Below are 26,324 nucleotides of genomic sequence, written 5' to 3' on the forward strand. Positions count from 1 at the left end.
AAGGGTTTTGAATGCAGATGGAACTGGGAGGAACTCAGTATAACATCAATTAATCTACTAACTAAATGTTTCATTTGTTGACTGAGATGAAATTATCTTATTTTACAAATTAATGTCATTAAAAAAATTCTTGGCCAATGGATATTCTTTTGCCAAGGTTTGTCAAATATCACATATCAACAGAATAAAAAAAATTTACACGATCATTTCGTGTAAATTATTAACAGATAAATATTTGGGGTTAGGCCTTTATGGTTAAGAGAGAACAGAATATGCTTCGAATAACATTTGACAAATACCACAAAGCTGCTTTTCTAATTGAGTTTAATATTATTAAATATCACTTGGAATAAATGAGTTTTACTTATTTCTTAGGAAACAATGAAATCCAATGTGGATTTCAACACAAAAAGTCAACAGAAAAAGTATTTGACAAAATACAACACCCTTTCATGACAAAAACACTGAACAAACTAGGAACAGATGGCAACTTTCTCAATCTGACAAAGGGAATCTATAAAAAATCCACAGCTCTCCCTCTCCCCCTCCCCCTCTCCCCACGGTCTCCCTCTCCCTCTCTTTCCATGGTCTCCCTCTCCCCCTCCCCCTCTCCCCACGGTCTCCCTCTCCCTCTCTTTCCATGGTCTCCCTCTGATGCCGAGCCGAAGCTGGACTGTACTGCTGCCATCTCTGCTCACTGCAACCTCCCTGCCTGATTCTCCTGCCTCAGCCTGCCGAGTGCCTGCGATTGCAGGCGCGCTCTGCCACGCCTGACTGGTTTTCGTATTTTTTTGGTGGAGACGGGGTTTCGCTGTGTTGGCCGGGCTGGTCTCCAGCTCCTAACCGCGAGTGATCCGCCAGCCTCGGTCTCCTGGGGTGCCGGGATTGCGGACGGAGTCTCGTTCACTCAGTGCTCAATAGTGCCCAGGCTGGAGTGCAGTGGCGTGATCTCTGCTCGCTACAACCTCCACCTCCCAGCCGCCTGCCTTGGCCTCCCAAAGTGCCGAGATTGCAGCCTCTGCCCGGCCGCCACCCCATCTGGGAAGTGAGGAGCGTCTCTGCCTGGCCGCCCATCGTCTGGGATGTGGGGAGCGCCTCTGCCCCGCCGCCCCGTCTGGGATGTGAGGAGCGCCTCTGCCCGGCCGCCCCATCTGAGAAGTGAGGAGACCCTCTGCCCGGCAACCGCCCCGTCTGAGAAGTGAGGAGACCCTCTGCCCGGCAACCGCCCCGTCTGAGAAGTGAGGAGCCCCTCCGCCCGGCAACCGCCCCATCTGAGAAGTGAGGAGCCCCTCCGCCCGGCAGCCGCCCCGTCTGAGAAGTGAGGAGCCCCTCCGCCCGGCAGCCGCCCCGTCTGGGAAGTGAGGAGCGTCTCCGCCCAACAACCACGCCATCCGGGAGGGAGGTGGGGGTCAGCCCCCGCCAGGCCAGCCGCCCTGTCCGGGAGGGAGGTTGGGGGGTCAGCCCCCCGCCCGGCCAGCCGCCCTGTCCGGGAAGGAGGTGGGGGGGGGGTCAGCCCCCCGCCCGGCCAGCCACCCCGTCTGGGAGGGAGGTGGGGGGGTCAGCCCCCTGCCCGGCCAGTTGCCCCGTCCGGGAGGTGAGGGGCGCCTCTGCCCGGCCACCCCTACTGGGAAGTGAGGAGCCCCTCTGCCCGGCCAGCCGCCCCGTCCGGGAGGGAGGTGGGGGGGTCAGACCCCCGCCTGGCCAGCCGCCCCGTCCGGGAGGTGAGGGGCGCCTCTGCCCGGCTGCCCCTACTGGGAAGTGAGGAGCCCCTCTGCCCGGCCACCACCCCGTCTGGGAGGTGTGCCCAGAAGCTCATGGAGAACGGGCCATGATGACGGTGGCGGTTTTGTGGAGTAGAAAGGGGGGAAAGGTGGGGAAGGGATTGAGAAATCGGATGGTTGCTGTGTCTGTGTGGAAAGAAGTAGACATGGGAGACTTTTCATTTTGTTCTGTACTAAGAAAAATTCTTCTGCCTTGGGATCCTGTTGATCTGTGACCTTACCCCCAACCCCGTGCTCTCTGAAACATGTGCTGTGTCCACTCAGGGTTAAACGGATTAAGGGCGGTGCAAGATGCGCTTTGTTAAACAGATGCTTGAAAGGCAGCATGCTCGTTAAGAGTCATCACCACTCCCTAATCTCAAGTACCCAGGGACACAAACACTGCGGAAGGCCGCAGGGTCCTCTGCCTAGGAAAACCAGAGACCTTTGTTCACTTGTTTGTCTGCTGACCTTCCCTCCACTATTGTCCTGTGACCCTGCCAAATCCCCCTCTGCGAGAAACACCCAAGAGTGATCAATAAAAAAAAAAGAACTGCAATTTAAATAAAGAATATTCTTTTCAAAAAAAAAAAAAATCCACAGCTATCATCATATGTAAAGTTGAAAGGCCAGATGCTTTCCCCCTATAATCAGGAATAAGACAAAGATATCCATTTCTTATAACTTCTATTCAACATTGGAGATTCTAGCCAGGGCAATTAGGGAAGAAAAAGAAATAAAAAGAATCCACATTGGATTTCATTGTTTCCTATGAAATAAGTAAAACTCATTTATTCCAAGTGATATTTAATAATATAAAACTCAATTAGAAAAGCAGCTTTGTGGTATTTGTCAAATGTTATTCGAAGCATATTCTGTTCTCTCTTAACCATAAAGGCCTAACCCCAAATATTTATGTTAAGCACTTAACATCCTTACAAGAAAACTCTATCTTGGCCTGACAGAAAACTTAACACAAGAAAAGCTGTCTTTAGGAACAGAGGCACAAACACAATGAAACTGATACTATTTATAGTGACTTTGTGTTATAAAGTTTGAGAGAATACATGCTGGGAAAAAAATGTTTTTCCTTCAAAATTCTAGAAAACACAAAAAACGAAAGTATCCAATTTCTATTCAATCTGTTCTAATGCCTTCTTAGGTCAGAGGTAAAAGTTACAAAATAAAATAAAAAGAACAAAAGACAATATTGAGAATTCTTTATGAAAATATTTTAGGTTCAACAGACATAACTGCCAAAGGAAAAAAGTCACTGCTTTTTCTGGATGTGAAGATACACAACGGCAAGATGAACAGCATCAAGTTCAAATGCAAGGCCTAGTGATTTCTGTGTCCATTGTCATTCTCTTTCCTTTAGCAATGATCACATCATTGACATCTTTAAATATATGTATCATATATATATTTGTGTGTGTATATATGATACATAAGATATATCACAGAAACTGATCAAATATATATATATATATCTCTCTTATCTTTTTCATTAGATTATTACCTCCTTTTGGTCCACCTTGGGTGCCATAGCACCTATAATAGCCTCTAACTAGGTATCCAACAAATGTTTGTATACTTTAAAGGAATTCTGAATTTTCAATTACCTGCATATGAATGATTGATTTTGTACATCACACATAGCAAGACAGAGGGTAAGGAAGCATCTTATTTCTTACAACAAACACTGATCAAGCTCCTACAATGTGTAAGAAAATTAGGGGAGGTGTGCTGTAATGGCTTGGGTTTACTAAGGTGGCATATACAGAAGATCAATTAACTTCAAGTAAGCCAAGGAAGTCAATCTGCTATTTAGGAAGCACTGAAATGCATCCCAAGTCAGACATACAGTTTCTAGAACATATGATGCTTTGAATTATGCATGCCGTTGATTCTGGAGTCACAGAATTACTCAAATTACAAACGTATAAAGTCTGTAACTATTGGCTGGGAGTGGTGGCTCATGCCTGTCATCCCAGCACTTTGGGGGGCCGAGACAGGAGAATCACGAGGTCAAGAGATCGAGACCATCCTGGCCAATGTGGTAAAACCCTGTCTCTATTAAAAATACAAAAATTAGCTGGGCTTGGTGGCACACGCCTGTAATCCCAGCTACTCGGGAGGCTGAGGCAGGAGAATTGCTTGAACCCAGGAGGCGGAAGTTGCAGCGAGCCAAGATCGCACCACCATACTCCAGCCTGGCAGCAGAGCGAGACTCCATCTCAAAAAAAAAAAAAAAAGTCTATAACTATTATTAACTTGTTTACCATTATGATATGTTAAAGGAATTATTTTTAGAAACTGATCAAAGAAGCAATAGGAGTGAACACCTTCCTTTACTCTACTAACCTGCAGGACATTGCCCATAATCACACTGTCAACTGTTTCAGGTGAGACTTTGCCAGCAGACAAGGCAGCCTTGGCAGCAAATTCAGACAAGTCAGTAGCAGTGAAGTCTTTCAGAAGGCCTCCGTAAGCTCCAAAGGGCGTTCGCTTAGCAGCAACTACAAACACACCTATTGCAACAAGAAGAGATTTGTAAGCCATCACAGGTTAGTAAATACCTCTAAATGCTTCGAATAATCTCACTGTGAAACCTTACACAATTTAAAATTAGATAATGGAAATTTCTGTTAGGCAATAATACCTAGAACAAGTCACACCCATGGAAGCAGAGTCTTAAGGACTACCAGTTTGACAGTTTGATCTTTACCTACATGCAGGTACCAAGAACTGCACTGCATGCTGTTAAGGAAGAAGACCACCACTTCTCCTGCGCACCCCGCCCCCCTTGCCTAGTTTATAAAACAGGAGGAAAAGAAAAAAGCAAAAAGTTAAAAAGAAACAGAAGTAAGATAAATAGCCAGATGGCCTGGTGCCACCACCCGGCCCTGGTAGTTAAAATAATAATAATAATAATAATAATAATAATAATAATAATATCAATCCCTGACCTAAACTACTTGTGTTATCTGTAATTTCCAGACATTGTATGAAAAAGCATTGCAAAACTTTCTGCTCTGTAAGCTAATGCACGTAGCCCCCAGTCACGTTCCCCACACTTGCTTGATCTATCACCATCCTTTCATGTGGACCCCTTAGAGTTGTAAGCCCTTAAAAGGGCCAAGAATTTCTTTTTGAGGGAGCTCGGCTCTTAAGACACAAGTTGGTGGATGCTCCAAGCCAAATAAAGCCTCTTCCTTCTTTAATCCGGTGTCTGAGGAGTTTTGACTGTGGCTCGTCCTGCTACACTGTGATGTAAAGCCATTCTGGTTAGACAACTTTCTTGTTCTCTGATGCTTCACAATGCTAGAAACATATGTTGAGAACTAAAATCCTTCTTCTATGTGCTGGAGTATATTGCCTAGTATTAGAATAAAAGAATCTCCAAACTAGAAGGTGCCTTAGGGTTGTCTGAGGTCAACCACTCACTCTATAAGAACTACCTCTAAAAATTCCTGACAAAACGTTCTCTCTAAACCTCTGCCAGAAAACTTTCAGTAAGAGGGCATACTCTACTGCATGAAACAGTGTGCTGGTCAATGGACAACATAAACTAATGATATTGCTTTTTTTTTTTTTTTTTTTGGAGACAGAGTTTTGCTCTTGTCGCCCAGGCTGGAGCGCAGTGGCGCGATTTCGGCTCACTGCAACCTCCGCCTCCCGGGTTCAAGTGATTCTCCTGCCTCAGCCTCCCGAGTAGCTGGGACTACAGACACCCACCACCAGGCCCGGCTAGTTTTTGTATTTTTAGTAGAGACGGGGTTTCACCATGTTGGCCAGGCTGGTCTTGAACTCCTGACCTCAGGGGATCCACCCACCTCGGCCTCCCAAAGTGCTAGAATTACAGGCGTGAGTCACCCACTCCCGGCCCCAACGAATGATATTTCTTTATATTGAACTAACTCAGCTTACAAAGTCTTCCATCCACCAATTCTAGTTCTCTCCAAAAGCACCAACACAGATAGAGATGTAGTTTCTAGAATATATGCTGCTACCGGTTCTAGAGTCACAGGATGACTCAAGTTACAGACTTCAAATAAATAACCTGAACTATTATCTTTTACTCTTAGAAAAAAAATGGGCAAAACAGGTTACCTTCTACATGTGTATCCCCCACCTCCAGTATCTAAAGTCAGCTAACCTGTAAGTCCCCAAACCTAGCGACTCTCATCTCAGGTAAATTAAAGGCATTCTTTCAATAGTTTTTTATTTGACATTAATTCTGACTGCTTTCCTCTAAAGACACTGTAGTTTGCCAACATCCTATTAAAATGTGTCCCTTAGAATATAAGAATATAACAGAATAGCATGCATTTTATCTAATCACAAAGAATAGAGGAATTATCTATACATCTATTAATACAAACTAAGACTATAAATTTGCAGCATCACTATTAGTTAAATCGGTGTCCTTGTACAAATAAATAAAAATCACCCCTTCCCAATCACCTACTACCATCTGCCAAAAAAAACTTGTGACTATACAAATATATGATTATGATGTGAGTGGTACCCACTCATCATCATTAGAGCTGTACAGTGCAAAACCGGCATATCAGTAAGCAGCATCAGTTATAGCCATTTCATCATATTGACATTCATTAGGTGTCTACTAAATACTAGACATTTTATCACTTTCCACACAAAAGCTAATCTTCCCAGCAACTCTGCAAGGTAAATATTATAGCTAACATAGAGGGGACACTTACTATGGAATAGACTTCATGCTAGCACTTTGCATATACTAACTTTATTCTCTCCAAGACAATCTAAGCTCACATTTCCACATCTTGTCAAGAAATTATGGGACTTTCGGCAATGGGTTTGTGATAAGATACTGATCTACAAATGAGACTATTCAAGCATTATACCACTACTGGTATCTAAGTATAATCTTCCAGTTTATGATCTCTTTCATCAAACAAACCAAACCTAGCCTAAAATATTTCTATTTCAACCTCTCTTTTCATTCCTATTTTGAGAAATTTGCAGTTTAAAGGAATATTAGGAGCAATATATATAACTATAATTTAGAACAGATCCACTCAGTTTTTTACGGATAAAAATTCAGATAGTTACAAAAGGCCATAAATACTAGTCGAGTGCATTACAAACGTTTTGTTCTGGTAAATTGGTTATTCTGTACCATGATGCCTTCCTGAATCTTTTCAAGTTTCCTTTCATCCTCCTTCCTTAACAGTCTCTGCCTATTTTTATATCAGTGTTTTCTTTTTTTTTGAGACAGTCTTGCTCTGTGCCCAGGCTAGAGTGCAGTGATGTGATCACAGCTCCCTGCAGCCTCGACCTCTGCAGCCTCGACTTCCCCAACTCAAGTGATCCCCCTGCCTCAGCCTCCCAAGTAGGTAGGACTACAGGCATGTGCCACCACACCTGGCTAATTTTTACCTTTTTTTCTTTTTTTTTTTTTGTAGAGATGGGGTCTTGCTATGTTTCCCAGGCTGGTCTCGAACTCCTGGGCTCAAGCAATCCTCCCACCTTGGCCTCCCAAACTGCTAGGATTATAGGCATGAGCTACTGCACCTGGCCTATCAGTGGTTGCTTTATTTCATTCTTCTTTCCTCTTTCCATGCCTTCTTCCTAATTTCATTAGTTCTGCTTCTGGTCATGACCTACTATGCTCCTATCTGACCAACCCTCCAACAGATAACAATGAAAAACTCCAGACAACATATAAGAACAACTACTACCTGACGGTCTTGGAAATGAACAAAACTAGACAGGTAAGGAGAAGAGTTGATACTTAGAGGAAGGGAACAGAACAGGGTAAGTGTCCAATTTATTTATAGCAACTAACTTGAAGACTAACAGTCCATGATGCATGGAATGGCTAGAACTCAGAAACAGTCTTACTGGCTTGAAGAATCAGAGAATAAAATTCATGGTAAGCACAGCCACTAGAAAGTGAATGAGAATCTGGGAAAGAGGAGCACCATAGAGGGAGATTCCAAATTTCACATATAAACTCTGCCCATATATTTGGCTGACTCCTTAGCCATTCATGTGTAGGTCAGACCACAAGCACCTAAGCCAAGCCTTAAAAAACTGAACTTAGATTTAAGCTGCTGCCCACTACAAGGGGAGACACAGTTTATCACGGGGGTGCATGGGGGTGATTTTGTAGGCAAAGTAACTGTCTACAAAAAATAAATAGCCAACCAATCAATAAGTCAGTTCTGTCTGCAGGATTATAACAGAATCCAGTCTCCACAATGTTCCATCTGCAATATTCATAATACAATTCAAAATTAATCCACATATGAGGAAACAAAAAATATGACAATCAACAGACACCAATCCCAAGAAGACCCAGACACTGAAATTAGCAGACAAGGATTTTAAAATAGCATTCTATTATAACTATGCTCAAGGATGTAGAGGAAAATATGCTCCTAATAAAACATAGGACATCTCAGTAAAGAAATACATACTATAAAAATCCAAAATGGAAATTCCAAAACTGAAAATACCTGAAATAAAAAATTCCCTGGATGGGCTTAACAGCAAAATAGAAATGAAAGGAGAAAAATTCAGCAACTTTGAAGATAGATAAATAGAAATTAACCAATCTGAAGAACAGATGAAAAAAAAAGATTAAAAAACAAAGCCAGAACCTCAAGGTCTGACAAAGGAGGAAAGGCAATTCACTGGAAAAAGGATCGTCTTTCCAACAAACAGTGCTGGAACAACAAAACATCTATATACCAAACAAAATGAATCCAGGCAAAAATGCGTCAACTTTGATAGTGGGCTGGGCACTGTGGCTCAAGCCTATAATCTCAGCTACTCAAGAGGCTGAGGTGGGAGGACTGTGTCAGGATAGGAGTTTGAAACCAGCCTAGGCAACATAGCGAGAGCCCCATCTCTAAAAAATGTAAAAAATTAGTTGGGCATAGTGGCATGTGCCTGTAGTCCCAGCTATTCAGGAGGCTGAGTTCAAGGCTACCGTGGGCTACAATCAAGTCACTGCACTCCAGCCTGGGTGACAGAGTGAGATCTCTTATCTAAAAAAACAGAAACAAAAACAAAGAGATCATAGACTTAAATATAAAATGCAAAACTCTTAGAACATACAAGAAAAATCTACATGGCTTTGGGTTTGGTGATAATTTTTTAGATCTAACACCAAAAGCAGGATCCATGAAGGGAAAACTTAGGTTGGACTTCATTAAAATTGAAAACTTCTGGCTGTGTGCAGTGGCTCATGCCTATAATCCCAGCATTTTGGAAGGCCAAGGTGGGAGGACTGCTTGAGCCCAGGAGTTTGAGACCAGCCTGGGAGACATGATGGGACCCTGTCTCTACAAAAAATTAAGAAATCAGCCAAGCATGGCGGTGTGTGCTTGTGGTCCTAGCCACTTGGGAGGCTGAGGCAAGGGGACTGCTAGAGCCCAGGAGGTCAAGGCTACAGTGGCCGTGTTCACACCACTGTACTCCAGCCTGGGTGACAGAGCGGGACCCTCTAAAAACAAATGAATAAATAACTTCTGCTCTGCAAAAGATGCTGTTAAGAGAATGAAAAGACAAGCAACAGACTAGGAGAAAATATTTATAAAAACACCTAACTGATAAGGGACTGGTATCCAAAACATACAAAGTGTTCTTACAGCTCAGCAATTAAAAAAAAAATAAAAAAAACCCATGCAACCCAATTTAAAAATGGGCAAAAGATCTGAACAGATACCTTACTAAAGAAGATATACAGATGGCAAATAAGCATATGAAAAGATGCTCAACATCGTATGTCATTAGGGAATTGCAAATTAAAACAACAATGAGATACTACTACACAACTATTAGTCTTTTGGATTTTAGAAAGGCTAAAATCCCAAACACTGACAACACCAAACGCTGGTGAGGATGTGGAACAACAGAAATTCATTCATTGCTGGTGGGAATGCAAATGGTATGGCCAGCTTGGAAGACACTTTGGCAGTTTCTTATAAAACTAAACATACCTAACCATATGTATGATACAGCAATCATGTTCCTTGTATTTACCTAAATGATTTGAAAACTTATGTTCAAACAAAAACCTGCAAACAAATGTTTATTCCTAATTGTTAAAACTTGAAGGCAACCACGATGTCCTATCATGGGAACCCGCCCCCCAATATTTCAATGTAGGTTCTATTTTCCCTAAGTGTCGGCCGGTCTGAGAAAGAAACAGAAAGAGTACAAAGAGAGGAATTTTACAGCTGGGCCGCCGGGGGTGACATCACATATCGGTAGGTCCAGGATGCCCACCTGAACCACAAAACCAGCAGGTTTTTATTAAGGATTTCAAAAGGGGAGCAGGTGTACGAACAGGGAGTAGGTCACAAAGATCATATGCTTCAAAGGGCAAAAAGAACAAAGATCACATGCTTCTGAGGCCAATAAAGATCACAAGGCAAAGGACAAAGCAAAGATCACAAGGCAAAGGGCAAAATCAAAAACTCCTGATAAGGGCCTATGTTCAGCTGTGCACATATTGTCTTGATAAACATCTTAAACAACAGAAAACAGTGTTCAATAGCAGAGAACTGGTCTGACCTCAAATTTACCAAGAAGCGTTTTTTCCCCACCCTAATAAGCCTGAGGGTATTGCAGGAGACCAGGGCGTATTTCAGTCCTTATCTCAACCGCATAAGACAGATACTCCCAGAGTGGCCATTTATAGACCTCCCCCAGGAATACAATTCTTTTCCTAGGGTCTTAACATTCCTTGCTAGGAAAAGAATTTAGTGATATCTCTCCTACTTGCATATCCATTTATAGGCTCTCTGCAAGAAGAAAAATATGGCTCCTACTGCCCGACCCCGCAGGCAGTCAAGACCTTATGGTTATCTTCCCTTGTTCCCTAAAAATCGCTGTTATTCTGTTCAAGGTGCACTGATTTCATATTGCTCAAACACACGTTTTACAATCAATTTGTACAGTTAACACAATCATCACAGTGGACCTGAGGTGACGTACATCCTCAGCTTACGAAGATAACGGGATTAAGAGATTAAAGTAAGACAGGCGTAAGAGTATTATTAGGGAAGTGATAAATGTCCATGAAATCTTCACAATTTATGTTCCTCTGCCACAGCTCTAGCCGGTCCCTCCATTCAGGGTCCCTGACTTCCCACAACAATGTCCTTCAACAGGTGAATGGATAAACAAACTGGGGTGCAGCCATACAATGGAATATTATTCAGCAATAAAAAGAAGTGAGCTATCAAGCCATAAAAGGAAGGAATCTTAAATGCATGTTGCTAAGTGAAAGAAGCCACTCTGGAAAGGCCATATACTGTATGATTCCAACTACATGATATCTGGAAAAGGCAAAGCTATGGAGACAGTAAAAAGATCAGTGCTTGCCAGGGGTTCAGAGACAGGGATAAATAAGTGAATCACAGACGATGTTTAGGGTGGTGAAATTAATCTGCATGACACTATAATACTGACATCGGTCATTTGCACATTTGTCAAAACCCATAGAACTATACAATACAATGAATGAACGTGAATGCAAAATATGAACTTCAGTGAATAATAATATATCAATGTTAGCTCATCAATTGTAACAAATGTACCACACTAATGCAAAATGTTAATAATAGGGGAAACGGACCGGGCAAGGGAGCACATGGTAATACTCCGTACTTTCTGCTCAATTTTTTTGTAAAACCTAAATCTGCTCAAAAACAAAGTTTGTAAATTTTTTCTTTAAAGTCGGATAGTAAAAAAACACGGGCAGAACCTCAAGGACTAACAAGTTACAGTCATAGGAGAGGACAGAGAATGGATTTAAAAAAACATTTGCAGAAATAATAAAGAAGAAATTTCCAAATTTGATAAAAAACATAAATTTATATATTAAAGCTTGGTAAACCTCAACTCTAATAAACACCACACGTAACACTCCACACCCCGTTCTCCTGCAGCTTGGCACATCATTGTCAAACTTTTGAAATCCAAAGATAACAAAAATATATAAAGCATCCAGAAATAAAAATGACATATTGCACACATGGAAATGACCCCTCACTTCTCAGAAACAATAGAGCCTAATTTCATTTGTCTCTCTACAAAGTTCCTTTTATGAATTTCTCCCCTATGTCTCATATTCTAAGAAAGCGTTTGAGAGGGCAGTGCTAGTAGTGAAATATGCAATATCTACAAAGGAAAGGGTGTGCATGGGAAAATAAAAACAAAAAAACCCCTCCCATTTACCTATATTACTTCTTATTTGATGCTCCCAGACTGTAAAGGTTAGCTCAAGTAAGACCTTAACTGAACTAACACAATTATTTTGAACAGAGAAAATGTTCTCAATCATATATTTTTGGTTTGGGTTTTTTTTGTTTGTTTGGAGGCAGGGTTTCACTCTGTAACCCAGGCTGAAGTGCGGTAGTGTGATCTTGGCTCACTGCAGCCTCAACCTCCTGGGCTCAAGCAATCCTCCACCACAGCCTCCCGAGTAGCTGGGACTACAGGCGAGTGCCACCATGCTTGGCTAATTTTTGTATTTTTTGTAGAGACTGGGTTTCTCTATTTTAAAAAATAATTTGTTATTATTATTTTAAATCTTCATTTTAACAAACAATCTGGGATGTGCAGATAGACTATAAAGGTTTAAAGTTTAAAGTTTTTTTAATTTCATATATTGTATACCATGTCAATTTTCATTTGATGTCAATTTTATGTGGATACTAAAAGGTCTAAAACTTAACAATCTTTAACACCAAACTGAAATCTCATTTGAACACCCTGAAAATTCAGAGGCTAAAAATTTCCCAAAACTGAAAGACAGTGAAGAGACCTATTAACCCAGAGTGTAGTGAGTCCAAGTAGCTCCAAGAAAGGCCCTGGAAAGATGTGCTGAGTTGACAATACAGGAAAAGCACCACTAGGAAAGAAACAGGAGCACTACCTTTCTATTACATTGTTAGGTAAATATTCACTTAGAGCAACTTCAGGCAGCAACGAGGGCAAATTAAGGAAAGCTGCGGTGGCATCCAGTTGTTTCAAGATTAAGGTAATTTAGCAGCCCTGTCTACTTGCCTTGAAAAAATACACAAACATTCCCAACAAAGCTAGGAGCAGTAGGAGAGCTAAGATCTGTCGAGTGAAAACCTCCTGCCAAGTACTGGGATGGGTGCTAATAAAAACCTAGGAGCTGGTTCTTCTTGTTGACTGAAATCTGACAAATTAATGTTAATCCTTAACAAAATTTAACTCAAATGTGTCCTTTTCCCTATAATCAGTCACATGCTCTTCTTTCTTCCCACCCATCCTGCAAACACTTGGTATGCTGCTTGAGAGAAGTTTATCTTTAATGATTCTAGCTGGCCTGTAACATCACTATTTCAAGCTCAAAGCTTGGGTTCTAGTCACAGCCACTAACTACCTGTGTTATTATACACAACCACTTTACCTCTCTCGACATGAGTGTCCTCCTAATTGCTACAATAAGGAAATGGAAAAAAATACGATCACTAGCTCTAACACTTCAGTAAATTGTACCAGAAATTTATAAACTTTATACTTCCTTAATACAGGTGTCAATGTGCATTTTTTTCCTTTTTGGGTTTATAGTATTTGTGAAATTTTCAAACAGGTCTGTATTATAAGAAAGGGTAAGAACCACTGATAAAATATTAAAATGATATCAGTAAAAATATTATTTCCTTTTTTAGAAGATAGCTCATGACAATGCACCTTTTAAATGAAGTGTAAATGCTTCGTCTAAAAAAAATTCACCACGCTGCTTTATGAAGTAAATGTAGTAAATTCAGTCAGGAAGGGCACTGGCAAATGAAATCCACGTTGCAGGAAACTGTAAACACTGCATTTGGTCCCAGAATACGGATTTTTCCCTTGATTTGTTCCCATGCCACTTTGGTTCTTCTGACTTTCAGATCCCCCTAACCAATGCTTAGCTGGCATCTCCACTTGGCTGCTTCACAGGCACCAAAAAGTTTTCTGCCTAAAACTGAATTCTCAATCCTTCTTTCCACATCTATTCCTTTCCCAATTTTCCTCACTCTGTAAGTGGCATCATCATGAACACGGTTCATCAAACCAGACACTTTTCATCATTCTCGACATTTCCTTCTTATATTTACTCCACCACATCCAATCCACTTTCTATCAAATCCACCTCCAAATCTATCTCAACTCATCCCTCCCCTTTTCTCCCCAATTACACTGCCCCACACGAGTCAAAGCCATCATTTGCTGCTCCCTGGACCTCTACAATAGATCCTTAAATGGTCTCTTCGCCATTACACAGACCGCCCCAAATTCGGACAGAGTGGAAATCAGATCCTGTCATTATCCCGCTTTAAATCCCTGTATTGCCTTCCACTGAATTTGGAACAAAACCCCACCTTCTTACAGAGCCCACAGGGCCCTGGAGCACCAAAATGCTTGGTTCTTAGATCCTGCCAAGCTTTTTCCTGTCTCAGGGCCTCGATATGTATTCCACCTCAATGTTTTCCGACTCGTACATCCTTAAAGTAAGATTCCATTGACTGTGCCCACTTGTTTTGAAAAGGGAGTTTATTACACAGTTGTTTTAAACAAGTTCATAACCCTAGAACTTAGGTATAGAGTGACCGCTCTAATCTAAAGCAACAGAAGGGAAATGGGAGCAGGGCAGGTCTTTCAGCAGAACACCAGCTACCATTTCTGCAGGCCTCTCCATCGATTCACCCGGGGAGCCCTGACCACCGAGGCCGAGCGGCGGGCTCCTGTGCGCAGCTGCCCCGCAGCAGGCGCCCGCGGCCTATGGCGCCGCCCCATTTTTTCTAATACTTGGATTCGAACTAGTGGGGTCACTGTTAGGCGAAGAAAGGAATGACCTCCAAGGTCACATGCAAGCAAACTTTGGTCTCAACTAAACAGGAAATTGCACCGAAATCGCTGTCGCTAGCGCCTTACAAGTAAGGGTTTTCTCCTTAACCCAAACAAGCCTTTCGGGCTGGGTTTTTATCACGTCCGCTCCAAAACCGAGGAGGTTGAGTGAACTTCACCCCACGACCCCGACTCTCCGCGGCGGCCGGAAGCGGAGGCCTGGCCTGGGGAGGGCAGGACCCCGAGGGGCGAGGAGAGGAGGAGGGGGCTGCGCTCACCTCGGAGCAGAGCCATGGCGGCGGCTGGGTCGTCGGCGGCGCGGGTCTGTGGTGTGGGGGACGCTGAGCGGCCGCTCGCAATCACCCAGATTTCAAGAGCGTGGGTGGCGCCCCGAGAGCCACGCCCCTGCCCTTTCACCTACTTCCTGGGGCTCCTTGGCGGGGTCCCAGCGTAAGATGGTCCTACCCCACGCGTAGCTGCCCGCCTCACCCCAGCCCGAGGGAGCCCAGGGGACGGGGCTCGGATAGACCACAACGCGCCTTGAGAGCGGACTCTTTCCTCACATCCTCGTTTTTAGATTTTCTCCGTTTCCAAACCGAGAGAATTTGGTTTGACACCTCTCACCCATCATATCCTAGCCCCGACAGGCGATGACTCTTCCCCTTTGTCTCCGCCAACACCCTAAACACTGGGCAGGAGCCAAGGGCTGAGGAACTTGGCGCGCGGGCGGCCGCGGCCGCCAGCTGGGGGCGGGACCGAACGTCCTGTGGGCGGGGCGCGGCGGCGGCGGCGGGATTGGCTGGGGCGGGCGGGTGCGCAGTCCGCTGGGCAGAGGCTTGGGCCGCCGAGCTGGACCCGGACCGGTTTTGGGTACTGTACTGGGGGCAGGGCAGAGAGGTGGGCGGCAGTTGGGGTGCGGTGAGTGTAGTAGGCTAGGGCGCTTTCGGGTCCCCATTGCAGCCCCCGGATGAGCCCGCAGTATTTTCCTTATATGATCAGGTCCCATTGCGGGCGGCGCCGCTTGCCCGGAGCCTGAGAGGATTATGAAAACGTGGCGAGCGAAATGGGGCCAGGGGACCTGGAGCAGGGGCGTGAGGAGAGTAGGCAGCGGGTGAGGCTGGACGGGAGGGAGGTCTAGGGAGGCCTCTGCCGCGGGCACTGTGAGTCCTGGCCGATGATGACGAGACCACTGCGCAATCTGAGTTCTGGGAACCAGGTGATGGAGTATGTTCTGAGAACAGACTGAGGCCGGGCAAGCAGGAGGCGGCCGGGGCAGGGGAGAGGCGGAGAGCCCCTCGATACCAGGGCTCGGAGGGCCGGGCTGCCTAGCGAGGGCTTCTTTTGAGTGCGTAGGGGTGGTGGGTGGCATGGACGGTTTCTCTGAGTCGTCAGCGAATGCCCCCCCTAGAATCCTGCTTTTCAAACACTTTGGTGACACTCTTGCAATGTTGGGGTGTTTTTAAATCCAAATTTGTATTATGAAAACTTTCAAACTTACAGAAAAGTGGGAAGACTTGTACAGTGGACACATATCGACCCAATTGTTAACATTTTGCTATATTGCTATCCACCTGTTCTTCCATCAAACCATCTTATCTTTTTAATGCAGACCTTAGTACTCTACACCCATGAACACATCAGCACACATTATTCATTTACAGTTCTTTTTAAGGCAAAATATCCACACAATCAAATGTACAAATCTTAGACAAGCTTCACAAATGCTCATGTATAGGCTGGGCGCCGTGGCTCACGCCTGTAATCCCAGCACTTTGGGAGGCCGAGGTGGGCGGATCACGAGGTCAGGAGATCGAGACCATCCTGGCTAACACGGTGAAACCTCATCTCTACTAAAAATACAAAACAATTAGCTGGGCGTGGTGGCGGGCGCCTGTAGTCCCAGCTGCCGGGGAGGCTGAGGCAGGAGAATGGTGTGAACCTGGGAGGCTGAGCTTGCAGTGAGCCGAGATCGCGCCACTGCACTCCAGCCTGGGTGACAGAGCAAGACTCCGTCTCAAAAAAAAAAAAAAAAAAAAAAAAAAAAGCTCATGTATAGAGTGTTCATTTTTGTACACAGTTTTCTATTCAATTTGCCTCCACATATTTAAGAAAGGTTAAGTATCACAACTTCCCACTGCAGATCACCATCAGTAGGTCTTTATAGATGTACTGTGTTTTCTCTAATTGGAAATGTCACTAATGAGTGGATTCTAACACCATTCAGTGAAAGGTTTACATATATTAAAACATGTAAATATATGAGAGAATATTGACATAGTCTCCAAGTCTCATGAAGAGGAAAGGGTACCTTTACAATGGATAAATCTTGCGGGTATTACTTCACCAAATTATGAAGTAATGGTGTCCCATCACCAATAAAGGGACAAACTGACGTCATGCGCTCCCCTTGCTACAGCAACAACACAATCTCACTTGCGTAGAATTTCTTCTGAAAACATCTGGCCTGAATCTAATTATAAGGAAACAATGAGACAAATCCACATGGAGGTACATTCCACAGAACAACTGACCCGAACTCTTTAAAAACATCAGTGTGGTGAAAAACAAAAAATGGCTAAAATAGGAATAGGGTTCACTCTGGATTGGGTACTGTCAGGAAGTAGGGACAAGTCTTTGGGTATCAGTACTATTCAGGGTTCTCCAGAGGGACAGAACTAATAGGACATATGTATATATGGAAGGGAGTTTAAGTCCAGGCCTGGTGGCTCACACCTGTAATCCCAGCACTTTGTGAGGCCGAGGCGGGTGGATCACGAGGTCAAGAGATAGAGACCAGCCTGGCCAACATGGTGAAACCCCGTCTCTTCTAAAAATACAAAAATTAGCTGGGCGTGGTGGCGTGCATCTGTAGTCCCAGCTACTTGGGAGGCTGAGGCAGGAGAATCACTTGAACCCAGGAGGCGGAGGTTGCAGTGAGCCAAGATCGTGCCACTGCACTCTAGCCTGGTGACAGAGCGAGACTCTGTGACCCCGTCTCAAAAAAAAAAAAAAAAAAAAGCAAAAGAAAGAAAGGAAGGGAGGGAGGGAAGGGAGGGAGGGGAGGGAGGGAGGGAGTTTATTAAGGAGAATTGACTCACAGGATCACAAGGTGAAGTCCCACAATAGGCCATCAGCAGGCTCAGCCAGGAATGGCTCAGTCTGGGTCCAAAAGCCTCAAAAGTAGGGAAGCCAACAGTGTAGTCTTCAGTCTGTGACCAAAGGGCGCCTGAGAGCTCCTGGCAAGCCATTGGTGTAAGTCCAAGGGTCCAAAGGCTGAAGAACCTGGAGTCTGATGTCCAAGGGCAGGAGGAATGGAAGGAGGCATCCAGCACAGGAGAAAGATGAAAGCCAGAAGACTCACCAAGCCAGCTTATCCCATCTTCTTCCACCCACTTTGTTCTAGCTGTGCTGGCAGCCAATTGCATGGTGCCCACCCACACTGAGGGTGGCTCTTCCTCTCCCAGGCCACCGACTCAAATGTTAATTTCCTCTGGCAACAACCTCACAGACCTACTCAGGAACAATACTTTACCAGCTATCTAGGCATCCTTCAATCAAGTTGACAACTAATATTAACCGTCACAGTATCATCTTATCCTGAAGGAGGGCTGATTAGAGCTAGGCTCAAGCTGCACCTGGGAAAGCAGCTACAGTCCCTCATATTACCTGGGACAGGGCATATTTGGTGTTATATGGTTTACACAGTGATCTTGTTTTTGTGCCTGGGCAAAATTACAGTCTTGTTTCATATCACTTTAGTGTAGTCACAGAGTGACCACATCTGATATTGGTGTTTTATAAGGTTGTTCATAGCAAAAGAACAACACGGCCCAACACAGAGGACCAGGCCAGCTTCTAGTATGACCCAGGCCTAGCTCTGAGTTTCAAATCAGTTCCTGGAAGTCAGTCTGCTTTTCTCTTTCTGAACTGTTATTAAGTGTATCTTGTATGAAATTTGCTTCTTTTCAAATGCGGTTTTCCTGTTGAGGCTTTGAAGCTAGGCCTAAACCTCTTTGAGAATGAGCTGAAGGCTTTCCTCAAGTGAGGGTATTCTTTGGTCAGCCACTCAAAAAGTGAATCCATCTTTAGATTGGAAGGTGGTTTCAAAAGTCAACTTTTCACTGCATAGTATACAGCAGGTCCCTACATAACATTGTTTCATTCATTGTCATTTTGACATAATGTTGGTGAGAAAAAAAGAATTGCTTCCTGGCCAGGGCCACTGTGTGTGTGGAGTTTGCAGGTTCTCCCTGTTACAGTGGGTACCTAGTCAGGCATGAGCAGGGCAGGAGAGAGCTCCCCCCTCCACACACACACCAGGAGCATCTTGTGACCATCCAGTGATGGTCAAGGCAGTTGTTAACTGTCTTTCTAAAGTAGTCATTGGTCGCAGCCAGCATCAGAGAAAGGCAGTCTCCCGATAGAAAACACATGAAACTGGTGAACAGCCACTTCCTGACAAGATCTCAGGAGTTGAGAGAAGTAACACAAGACCGCAGAAGTAGGCCAACATATAAAACCCCAAGTCAAGAGGTTAAGCCACGCTCTTGACTCTTTCAAGTCACCCACTTGGCCCTCTTCCAAGTGTACTTTCCTGCCTTTCCACTCCTATTCTAAAACTCGCCTTGGTCTCTCCTTCTGCTGTACGGCCCTCAAATTCTTTCTTCTGAGGTGGCAAGAATTGAGGCTGCAGCCTCATTCATACAGACATGGATACGTTCCACTGGTGAGATCCCCATGACTGTTTTCTTTGGATTCTCATTTCCTCCCATGTCCTAAAGCTGTGTACATGAGGTGAATGGATGTGTCTAAGTGATCCCAGTCTGAGTGTGGGTTTGTGAGCACACCCAGTGACAGGATGGTTTCCTGTCCAGGCCTGGTGCCTCCCTGGCACCCTGAGCTGCTAGGAGAGGTGGGCCCTCAGTGACTCTCAAATGGAATAAGTGGGCAACTTTCTCATTTGTTTTTATTAATCTTTCTCAAATGTATATATAGCTTTCATTTCAGTGTTTAATTCTAGAAGTGTTTTGGTCTTTATTTAGAAGTTTGTTGATGTTTTGGCTGGGCATGGTGGCTCATACCTCTAATCCCAGCACTTTGGGAGGCCGAGGCAGGCAGATCACTGGGGGCTAGGAGTTTGAGACCAGCTGGGACAGCATAGTGAAACCCCATCTCTATAAAAATACAAAAAAATTAGCCAGGCATGGTGGCGGACGCCTGTAATCCCAGCTACTCGGGAGGCTGAGGAGGAAGAATCACTTAAACCCAGGAGGCAGAGGTTGCAGTGAGCTGAGATCTTGCCATTGCCCTCCAGCCTGAGCAACAGAGCAAGACTCCATCTCAAAAAAAAAAAATTTGGTGATGTTTGTATGACCATAAATATGCCGTAGGAACTGTTTATATCAACTAGCTTATGTTAAAATTGGTGTCATTACGTCATTTTGTTTATACTCGTGGTTTCCTAGAACTTATCAGTGACGTTGAGGACTAATTATACTGTGACCATTTTTCTGGATCATGAAATATTTCAATAGTGGTCTCTAATGATGGGTGCTTAAGGGCACCATCCCTGGGGATGTCTTCTTGTATATTTTTAGGTGGGTCAGGTTAACAATGGGTGTGGAAGGGCACCATCTCTGGAGGTGTCTTATTCCATAAATTTGGGTGTAAATTTTTTTAAAGATTTCCAGGTGATTTTGATGTGTGCTCCTAGTTAAGAAAAAATGTATCAGTATTTCCATATAGATGCTCAGTTTCTGGGCTATTCTGTTCCACTGGTCAATTTTTCCACATCCAGGGCCGGGCGCGGTGGCTCACGCCTATAATCCCAGCACTTTGGGAGGCCGAGGCGGGCGGATTACCTGAGGTCGGGAGTTTGAGACCAGCCTGACAGACATGGAGAAACCTTGTCTCTACTAAAAATACAAAATTAGCTGGGCATGGTGGCACATGCCTATAATCCCAGCTACTAGGGAGGCTGAGGCAGGAGAATCGCTTGAACCTGGGAGGCGGAGGTTGCGGTGAGCTGAGATTGTGCCATTGCACTCCAGCCTGGGCAACAAAAGCGAAACTCTGTCTCAAAAAAAAAAAAAAAAAAAAATTTCCATGTCTGTCATCCTCACACATCTTAATTACTGAAATTTTGTAAGTCTCAATGCCTGCTAAGGAAAGCTTCCCACTTTCTCAAGGAGGGTCTTCCTTATTCATGGGCCTTTGCTCTTCCATATAAATCTTATAATGAGCTTGTCAGTTTTCACATAGAAACAGTTGAAATTTTGATTTTTAATCTATAGATCAACTTGGGGACAACTGACAAACTTTTAGTGGTATGGAGTCTTTGAATTCTTGTACCTAATTATTTCTCCATTTTAATGTTGTCATTGTTTTTCACTTATATTTTACAAATTCCTCCATACAGATCTTATGACTATTTCCCCACTGATTTTTCATGCCATCTCTACCGTATGCTATGTTATACATAGGATTGGGCCTATCCTTGCACTCCCTATTCTGTTTCATTGATCTACTTGTCTTTGCCTACACCAAAACTGCCTTTAATTCCATAGCTTTAAAGTAATTGCTCAATAAGCCTTGTTATCTGAGAGTTTCTCCCTGCCCCCAACTTTTGGACTGTAAGATGCTGACCTCTGGTTTAAATGATCATGACACGTATTAGAATATAGGCCCCATAATGAAGCTTCTCAAGAGAGCATTACAAAGAAACTTTGTCAACCTGTAGCTGCAGAGTTTTAAATTTCATTTAGATTTGGCACACCACTTTATTCAAAAGTATTTATTTCCACAAATTTTTATCCACAGCTAAATATTACAGTGACTATTACAAGCATTTTTCTATAAACAAAGGTGTAGTTTACAGATTTGTGCAAAGTGGGAAAATATTTTCATCAGTAGTCTTTCTTCCATGGTGTTAGATTCACCCCTGAATATGATCTGAACTCTTTCAGAGAGGCAGTCCTTCATCTAAATGTCAGTTGGTGGCAAAATGTTATATTCAAATCTGGATTATTCTGATACAGTGTCACTTTAGAAAGTAGCTTAGTTTCATTTCCGATTGATCCCCTTTGTTGGAATTAGAAATTTTTTGAAAAACAATCTTTTGTATCTAATGACCTTTATAATAAAAAAAACCCTGTCCTGTGTTTCTCATTGGCATTAACCTCTGTGTACACCCTCTAATTCTCTAATTATGGCACCAGTGGGTATAAAAAGTGAATTATGGTTATTTGGCTCATGCAGCAAATTAATTGGAGAAACTGACCACAAATATTCTGTGAAGAACTACAAGGTCTTGCCCCATGCTGTCCCATTTTAGTGACCATTTAGTTATGTAGGCATTATACAAATGCCTCAATTTAGGACACCCTTGCTGTCTTAGTAGGTCAAGTGTATGAAAATTTACTTTATGCAGAAGAAATGAATTCTAATTTATTGGTTACTGGAATCTTAATGTATGAAAGCTCTAAGTAAATATTTGATGAATTGATGGTAGCAGTGTTGATTTTTAACTGTTCCAAGCTCCTAGTTTTGTTTTGTTTTTACAAAAGCCTTAAAATTTAGTACTAGGGAAATCAAAGGAAGCAACTCCCACTGACATGCTTCATGGAAAGGGGAAAAACATCTACCTTTGGGTCTAATCTGCCTCCTAGGTGAGCCTACAGGTACTGGAACTCTAACTGCAACTATGAGGGCACAGGGAAAATGCATGTATGTAATATGCTTGTCAGCCTCAGCAACAACTCATGTGTACATTCACATTTACTATAAGTAAACAGGTCCCATATAATACTTAAAACACAAGTTTTGATCTATAAATATTTGATTCTTAATATTTAAAATGCTTCTAATGTTTTAAAAGACAAAACTCCCCCATGATATCACCTTGAACATTAAAATTATTCCCACAGCAACACTTATTTCAGATAAACAATTGATGTCAGTTATCTTAGTAACCGCTAAAGGCACCTGGTAAAAAAAAAGTCAACTAAATTTTAAATATTAAAAAATTAAAGAGACATCTAATGCAGAGTTCAAACCTGAATTGTTAAAGAGTCATTACTGATTTCATGACACTGATAAATGTTTGAATTGAAATGATTTTTTAAAATGCAGAGAAAATGCTAACAAAAGATTATATAGTTCCCCTAAAGATGCTTCTTCTAGCCTCCAAGTATTAAATAAGACAGATCTAAATATTAACTACATATAAAGTATATATTTGTTAGTCATCTGTAAGTTTTAAGTACAATTCCAGGATATACCTTTATCTTTTGGAAGAGAAGAACTAAATCTGCCATTTCTTAGGCTAAATGGACTATTCATAAGGTCCTTCCCTCTCCATTTATTCTAATTGCCAAGCTTTTATTCAGTAAGCTCTTGGCACTTAGTGATTAACCAGTGACAGCAGAGAGTAGTGACCAAGAGAGATGGAGAGAATGATGGTATAAGACAGTGTATAAGGATAGTAAGCCACTGTGTTTGTGGAACCACTGCATGTCAAAACTCCTTAACACTCTAACAAGGCATTTTTGGTCTTTTAAGGACGGTCCTTACATAAGAGACTCACTTTCAAACTAAAGTGCATTAAAAAACAAATGATCCTTCACAAACAACTTTAAAGAGGTAGCCACAAACCCAGTTGTTTTAGATTGGCCTTCTAAATGAAGTCAGCACATGGATCCATGGGTAAGTGTCATGGACGTCAGTGATTATGTAACTGTAACTGAAAGAAAAAGGCACAGCTCTGCAGATGCCCAAGAGAAGCCGGCATGTTTAATGTGGATGTAGAGGGGATAATGCCCATGACAACTGATTGGAACACAATGTCAGCAGCCTTAACCCAGGCTAAGACTGGCCTAAGCCCCAGGAGATGCAGAGAACAACTGAGGAAGCTGTGCTCTAAGGGCACAGTGCAGAAGGTAGCGTGGAGTGTGCTGTGTTTCCAAGAGCCTTTTAAGTTGGGTGGTTGAGTAAAAGAGGGTGGAGGCACGCTGTTCTACTTCCAATTCATGGATAAATCTTATTTTCTCAATGTAATACAGAGGCTGTTCTATGATTTGCAAATACCATTTTTTTCTTATGGGAACAGCATACTGCTATCAAGAAATAGGGAAAAGACAGTAAAAAAAAAAAAAAGTGTGGAAAGAATATGGGTTTCCAATTGAATGCTTGCTTTTGAAGAAACCAAAAACAAGTTAAAAAAAATTCTAAGAGCAGCAAACATCTAAGCCTGTTATATTACTGAATTACTTTTTTAAAATCTTTATTTTGTGGGAGAGATATTTACAATTTTTTGTGTGCTAAATTTGAAAAACGTTGAAAATAACCTGAAAAGATAAAGTTGACCTAAGCCATTTTATTCTCTTAAAAAAAAAAAAAACTCAAACTTTTGTATAATATCCCTGAACTGATAATTTTTGAAGGTTTTTCAGATGATCTGATGTGCGAACTTTAGTTTGTTTTACTATTTGGTTTCTGGAACAGTAGAGCATTATGTGATGCTCTTACTGGAAGCTTAATGGTATTAAGAGATTAAAAGCTTTCATATTGACTTGTTTGGTTTTTACATCTATAAATAAAACAAGTTTGTTATCCGTTTCTAATATTTAGCTTATATACATTTTTGTGAAGGTTTTGTGGGACTTGGAAAGTGTATGGACTAGCATCAGAAACAAAATATTTTTCCATCTTTCTCACTTGGAGTTTGGGATAGCAGCATTTTAATAATCTCGTCCATTAAACCAAGATAACACAAAAGCATTTGAGCACACTGAGGACTGGCACTTCTAATTTTGCTTCAGAAACCAGTACTCAAAATGTCTGGTCTGGAGGTCAGTTACACCACTGTCTTTGTATAATCAGCCATTAAAAAATATTTTGGGAATATTTCTCAGAAGTCTCATCCCCATATTTTTGTTCTTAAAACATCTCACCACAAACTCAACCACACCTATGGTTTGCAAACTTTGGGAAATGTCAGTATATGCCATTATCATGGTTATTAGTACCATTATTTGTTAAAGCCCTTTGAAGGCAATTTATGTGACTTATATATATTTGGAATTTTAATTTGGACATTCTCTAGTTATATGCAAAGATCAAAACTAGGCAGCTTCATTTTATAGAACTGGCACCTTTTATATGTCTATGGGGACTGCTTGGTGTCTATAAATTATGTATATGTGTTGGACTGAAATCAAACTTAAAATCTTCCATATTTCAAGTGTTTTTATTCTGAGCAGTAGGTACAAAAAATAATGACATAGTTGTGTCTAATTCTGTATAGTTCAGCACCCTCCACAGGCTGTCAATCTCTGATTTGATCTACTTTTACCAGATTTAACAGATCCTTGAATTTACTTTACTGTATATACTTCCTTCTTGCTCACATTGGGAATCAAACTAATGCTGGAAACATGCATCTTCAGACTTCATTGAGGAATTCCAGATTGAGACACGCTGGGATGTGGATTGAGTCCATGGTTAGAGAAGATGGATTAAATGGAAACAAAACAGGAAACATGTGCTTGGCATCTAATAGCAGTTGCTGAGGGTCATTCCGCTCTTGTAGTTGTGCCTATGGGGAAGAATAAGACCATGTAAAGTTTGAGTACCCCTAAAAATAGCCAGTTTAAGTGAATTCACAAAAGTGAGTTGGCATGTATCATGGAAAGATTTCTAAGACAATTAGGTAGAACTTCAGGACTAGGAGAATGTGATCTCCTCACCCTTGAGGTATTTAGTGGGGAGAGAAGCCCTGACTTAGGCTTCTTGGAGATCAGAGGGCTGTAAGCACTCTCCCAATTCTAGCATTCTTTAAAAAATTGTCTAAGGGAGAATATAAAATACATCTCAGGTGCAAACCATATGGAGAGGCACTATAGTGAAGTGGCCAAGGGCATGGGTTTTTTTTTAGGTAGACAGCTGAGCTCTAATCCTGGCACCACCCTGGGCAAATTCCTGAATTTTTTTATGCCTCAGTTTACCTGTAGAATGGGAGAAGAGTACATCACATAAAATGGCAGAGTAGGAAGCCCTAGGGATTGGTCCCTCCACTGAAGCTACCTTGAAGTAGAAACAGTGATTGTCAACTATCTCATAACTCTGGAACTTGACTGGACATTTATAACAATCGGGAGACTGATTGGTAAAGGGAGAGGCTGCTGATCTTTGCTAAGGGAACTGTGTGTGTGACCCAGCTACTATCCCCCTCTCTTCAGCTCCCCTGAAGCTATGGGGATAGCAGCTCACATTCCTGGAGTAGCTAGCTGGCCAGGGCAGGCAGTGGGACCTTGTCCTCCAAAAATCTGGGGTTGTGCCCTTTGATCTGGTGGGTCCCAGCAGATGCCTGTCTTGGTTTAGACATTCCTTGGGATGCAATGGCTTCCACTAGTGGCATCAACTGGAAAATTTAAAGGCACAGAGCCCCTCCCTGCTTCCTATTTGAAGCCAGAAATTTTAGGAAAAGTACAAAAACTGAAATGAAAAATTGACTAGAGAAGTTTAACAGCAGACTTGAGCAGGCAGAAGAAAATCAGTGAATTTGAAGATAAAGCAATTGAAATGATCCAGTCTGAGAAGAAAATAAAAATAATGAGGTAAAAATGAACATAGCCTAACAGACCTATTGGACACCATCAAGTATACCAACATACACATTACAGGAGTACCAGAAGGAAAAGA

At 42.6% G+C, this 26,324-nt stretch overlaps 2 protein-coding genes and 2 non-coding genes across 10 annotated transcripts in view; 2 read left to right on the forward strand and 2 right to left on the reverse strand.

Moving 5' to 3' along the window:
- ACAA2 (acetyl-CoA acyltransferase 2) overlaps nucleotides 1-15,396 on the reverse strand; it is a 30,483-nt gene extending 15,087 nt beyond the window's left edge. Inside the window, exons 1-2 of one of the 4 annotated variants that reach the window (XM_512127.7) lie at nucleotides 14,903-15,396; nucleotides 4,125-4,291 (exon numbers count right to left, since the gene is read on the reverse strand). In XM_512127.7, coding sequence (XP_512127.3) covers nucleotides 4,125-4,291; nucleotides 14,903-14,918 — 183 coding nt within the window. In that variant the 5' untranslated portion in view covers nucleotides 14,919-15,396. The remainder of the gene's footprint in view (nucleotides 1-4,124; nucleotides 4,292-14,902) is intronic. The other 3 variants (XM_063795669.1, XM_009433984.4, XM_063795670.1) reach the window with 3 other exon arrangements.
- A 168-nt stretch (nucleotides 15,397-15,564) lies between these two features.
- On the forward strand, nucleotides 15,565-15,708 carry LOC112206299 (small Cajal body-specific RNA 17). Its single transcript, XR_002940532.1, has one exon. It is a non-coding gene; the product is annotated as a small Cajal body-specific RNA 17 (non-coding RNA).
- Nucleotides 15,709-15,792: 84 nt separating this feature from the next.
- Nucleotides 15,793-15,875, forward strand: LOC112206295 (small Cajal body-specific RNA 18). Its single transcript, XR_002940529.1, has one exon. It is a non-coding gene; the product is annotated as a small Cajal body-specific RNA 18 (non-coding RNA).
- An 8,976-nt stretch (nucleotides 15,876-24,851) lies between these two features.
- MYO5B (myosin VB) overlaps nucleotides 24,852-26,324 on the reverse strand; it is a 371,041-nt gene continuing 369,568 nt past the window's right edge. For all 4 annotated transcript variants that reach the window (XM_003953284.6, XM_016933688.4, XM_054671932.2 and 1 more), the window contains one exon: nucleotides 24,852-25,218. In XM_003953284.6, coding sequence (XP_003953333.4) covers nucleotides 25,066-25,218 — 153 coding nt within the window. In that variant the 3' untranslated portion in view covers nucleotides 24,852-25,065. The remainder of the gene's footprint in view (nucleotides 25,219-26,324) is intronic.

Source organism: Pan troglodytes, chromosome 17 (genome assembly GCF_028858775.2).
Source record: "Pan troglodytes isolate AG18354 chromosome 17, NHGRI_mPanTro3-v2.0_pri, whole genome shotgun sequence".
Taxonomy (NCBI): domain Eukaryota; kingdom Metazoa; phylum Chordata; class Mammalia; order Primates; family Hominidae; genus Pan; species Pan troglodytes.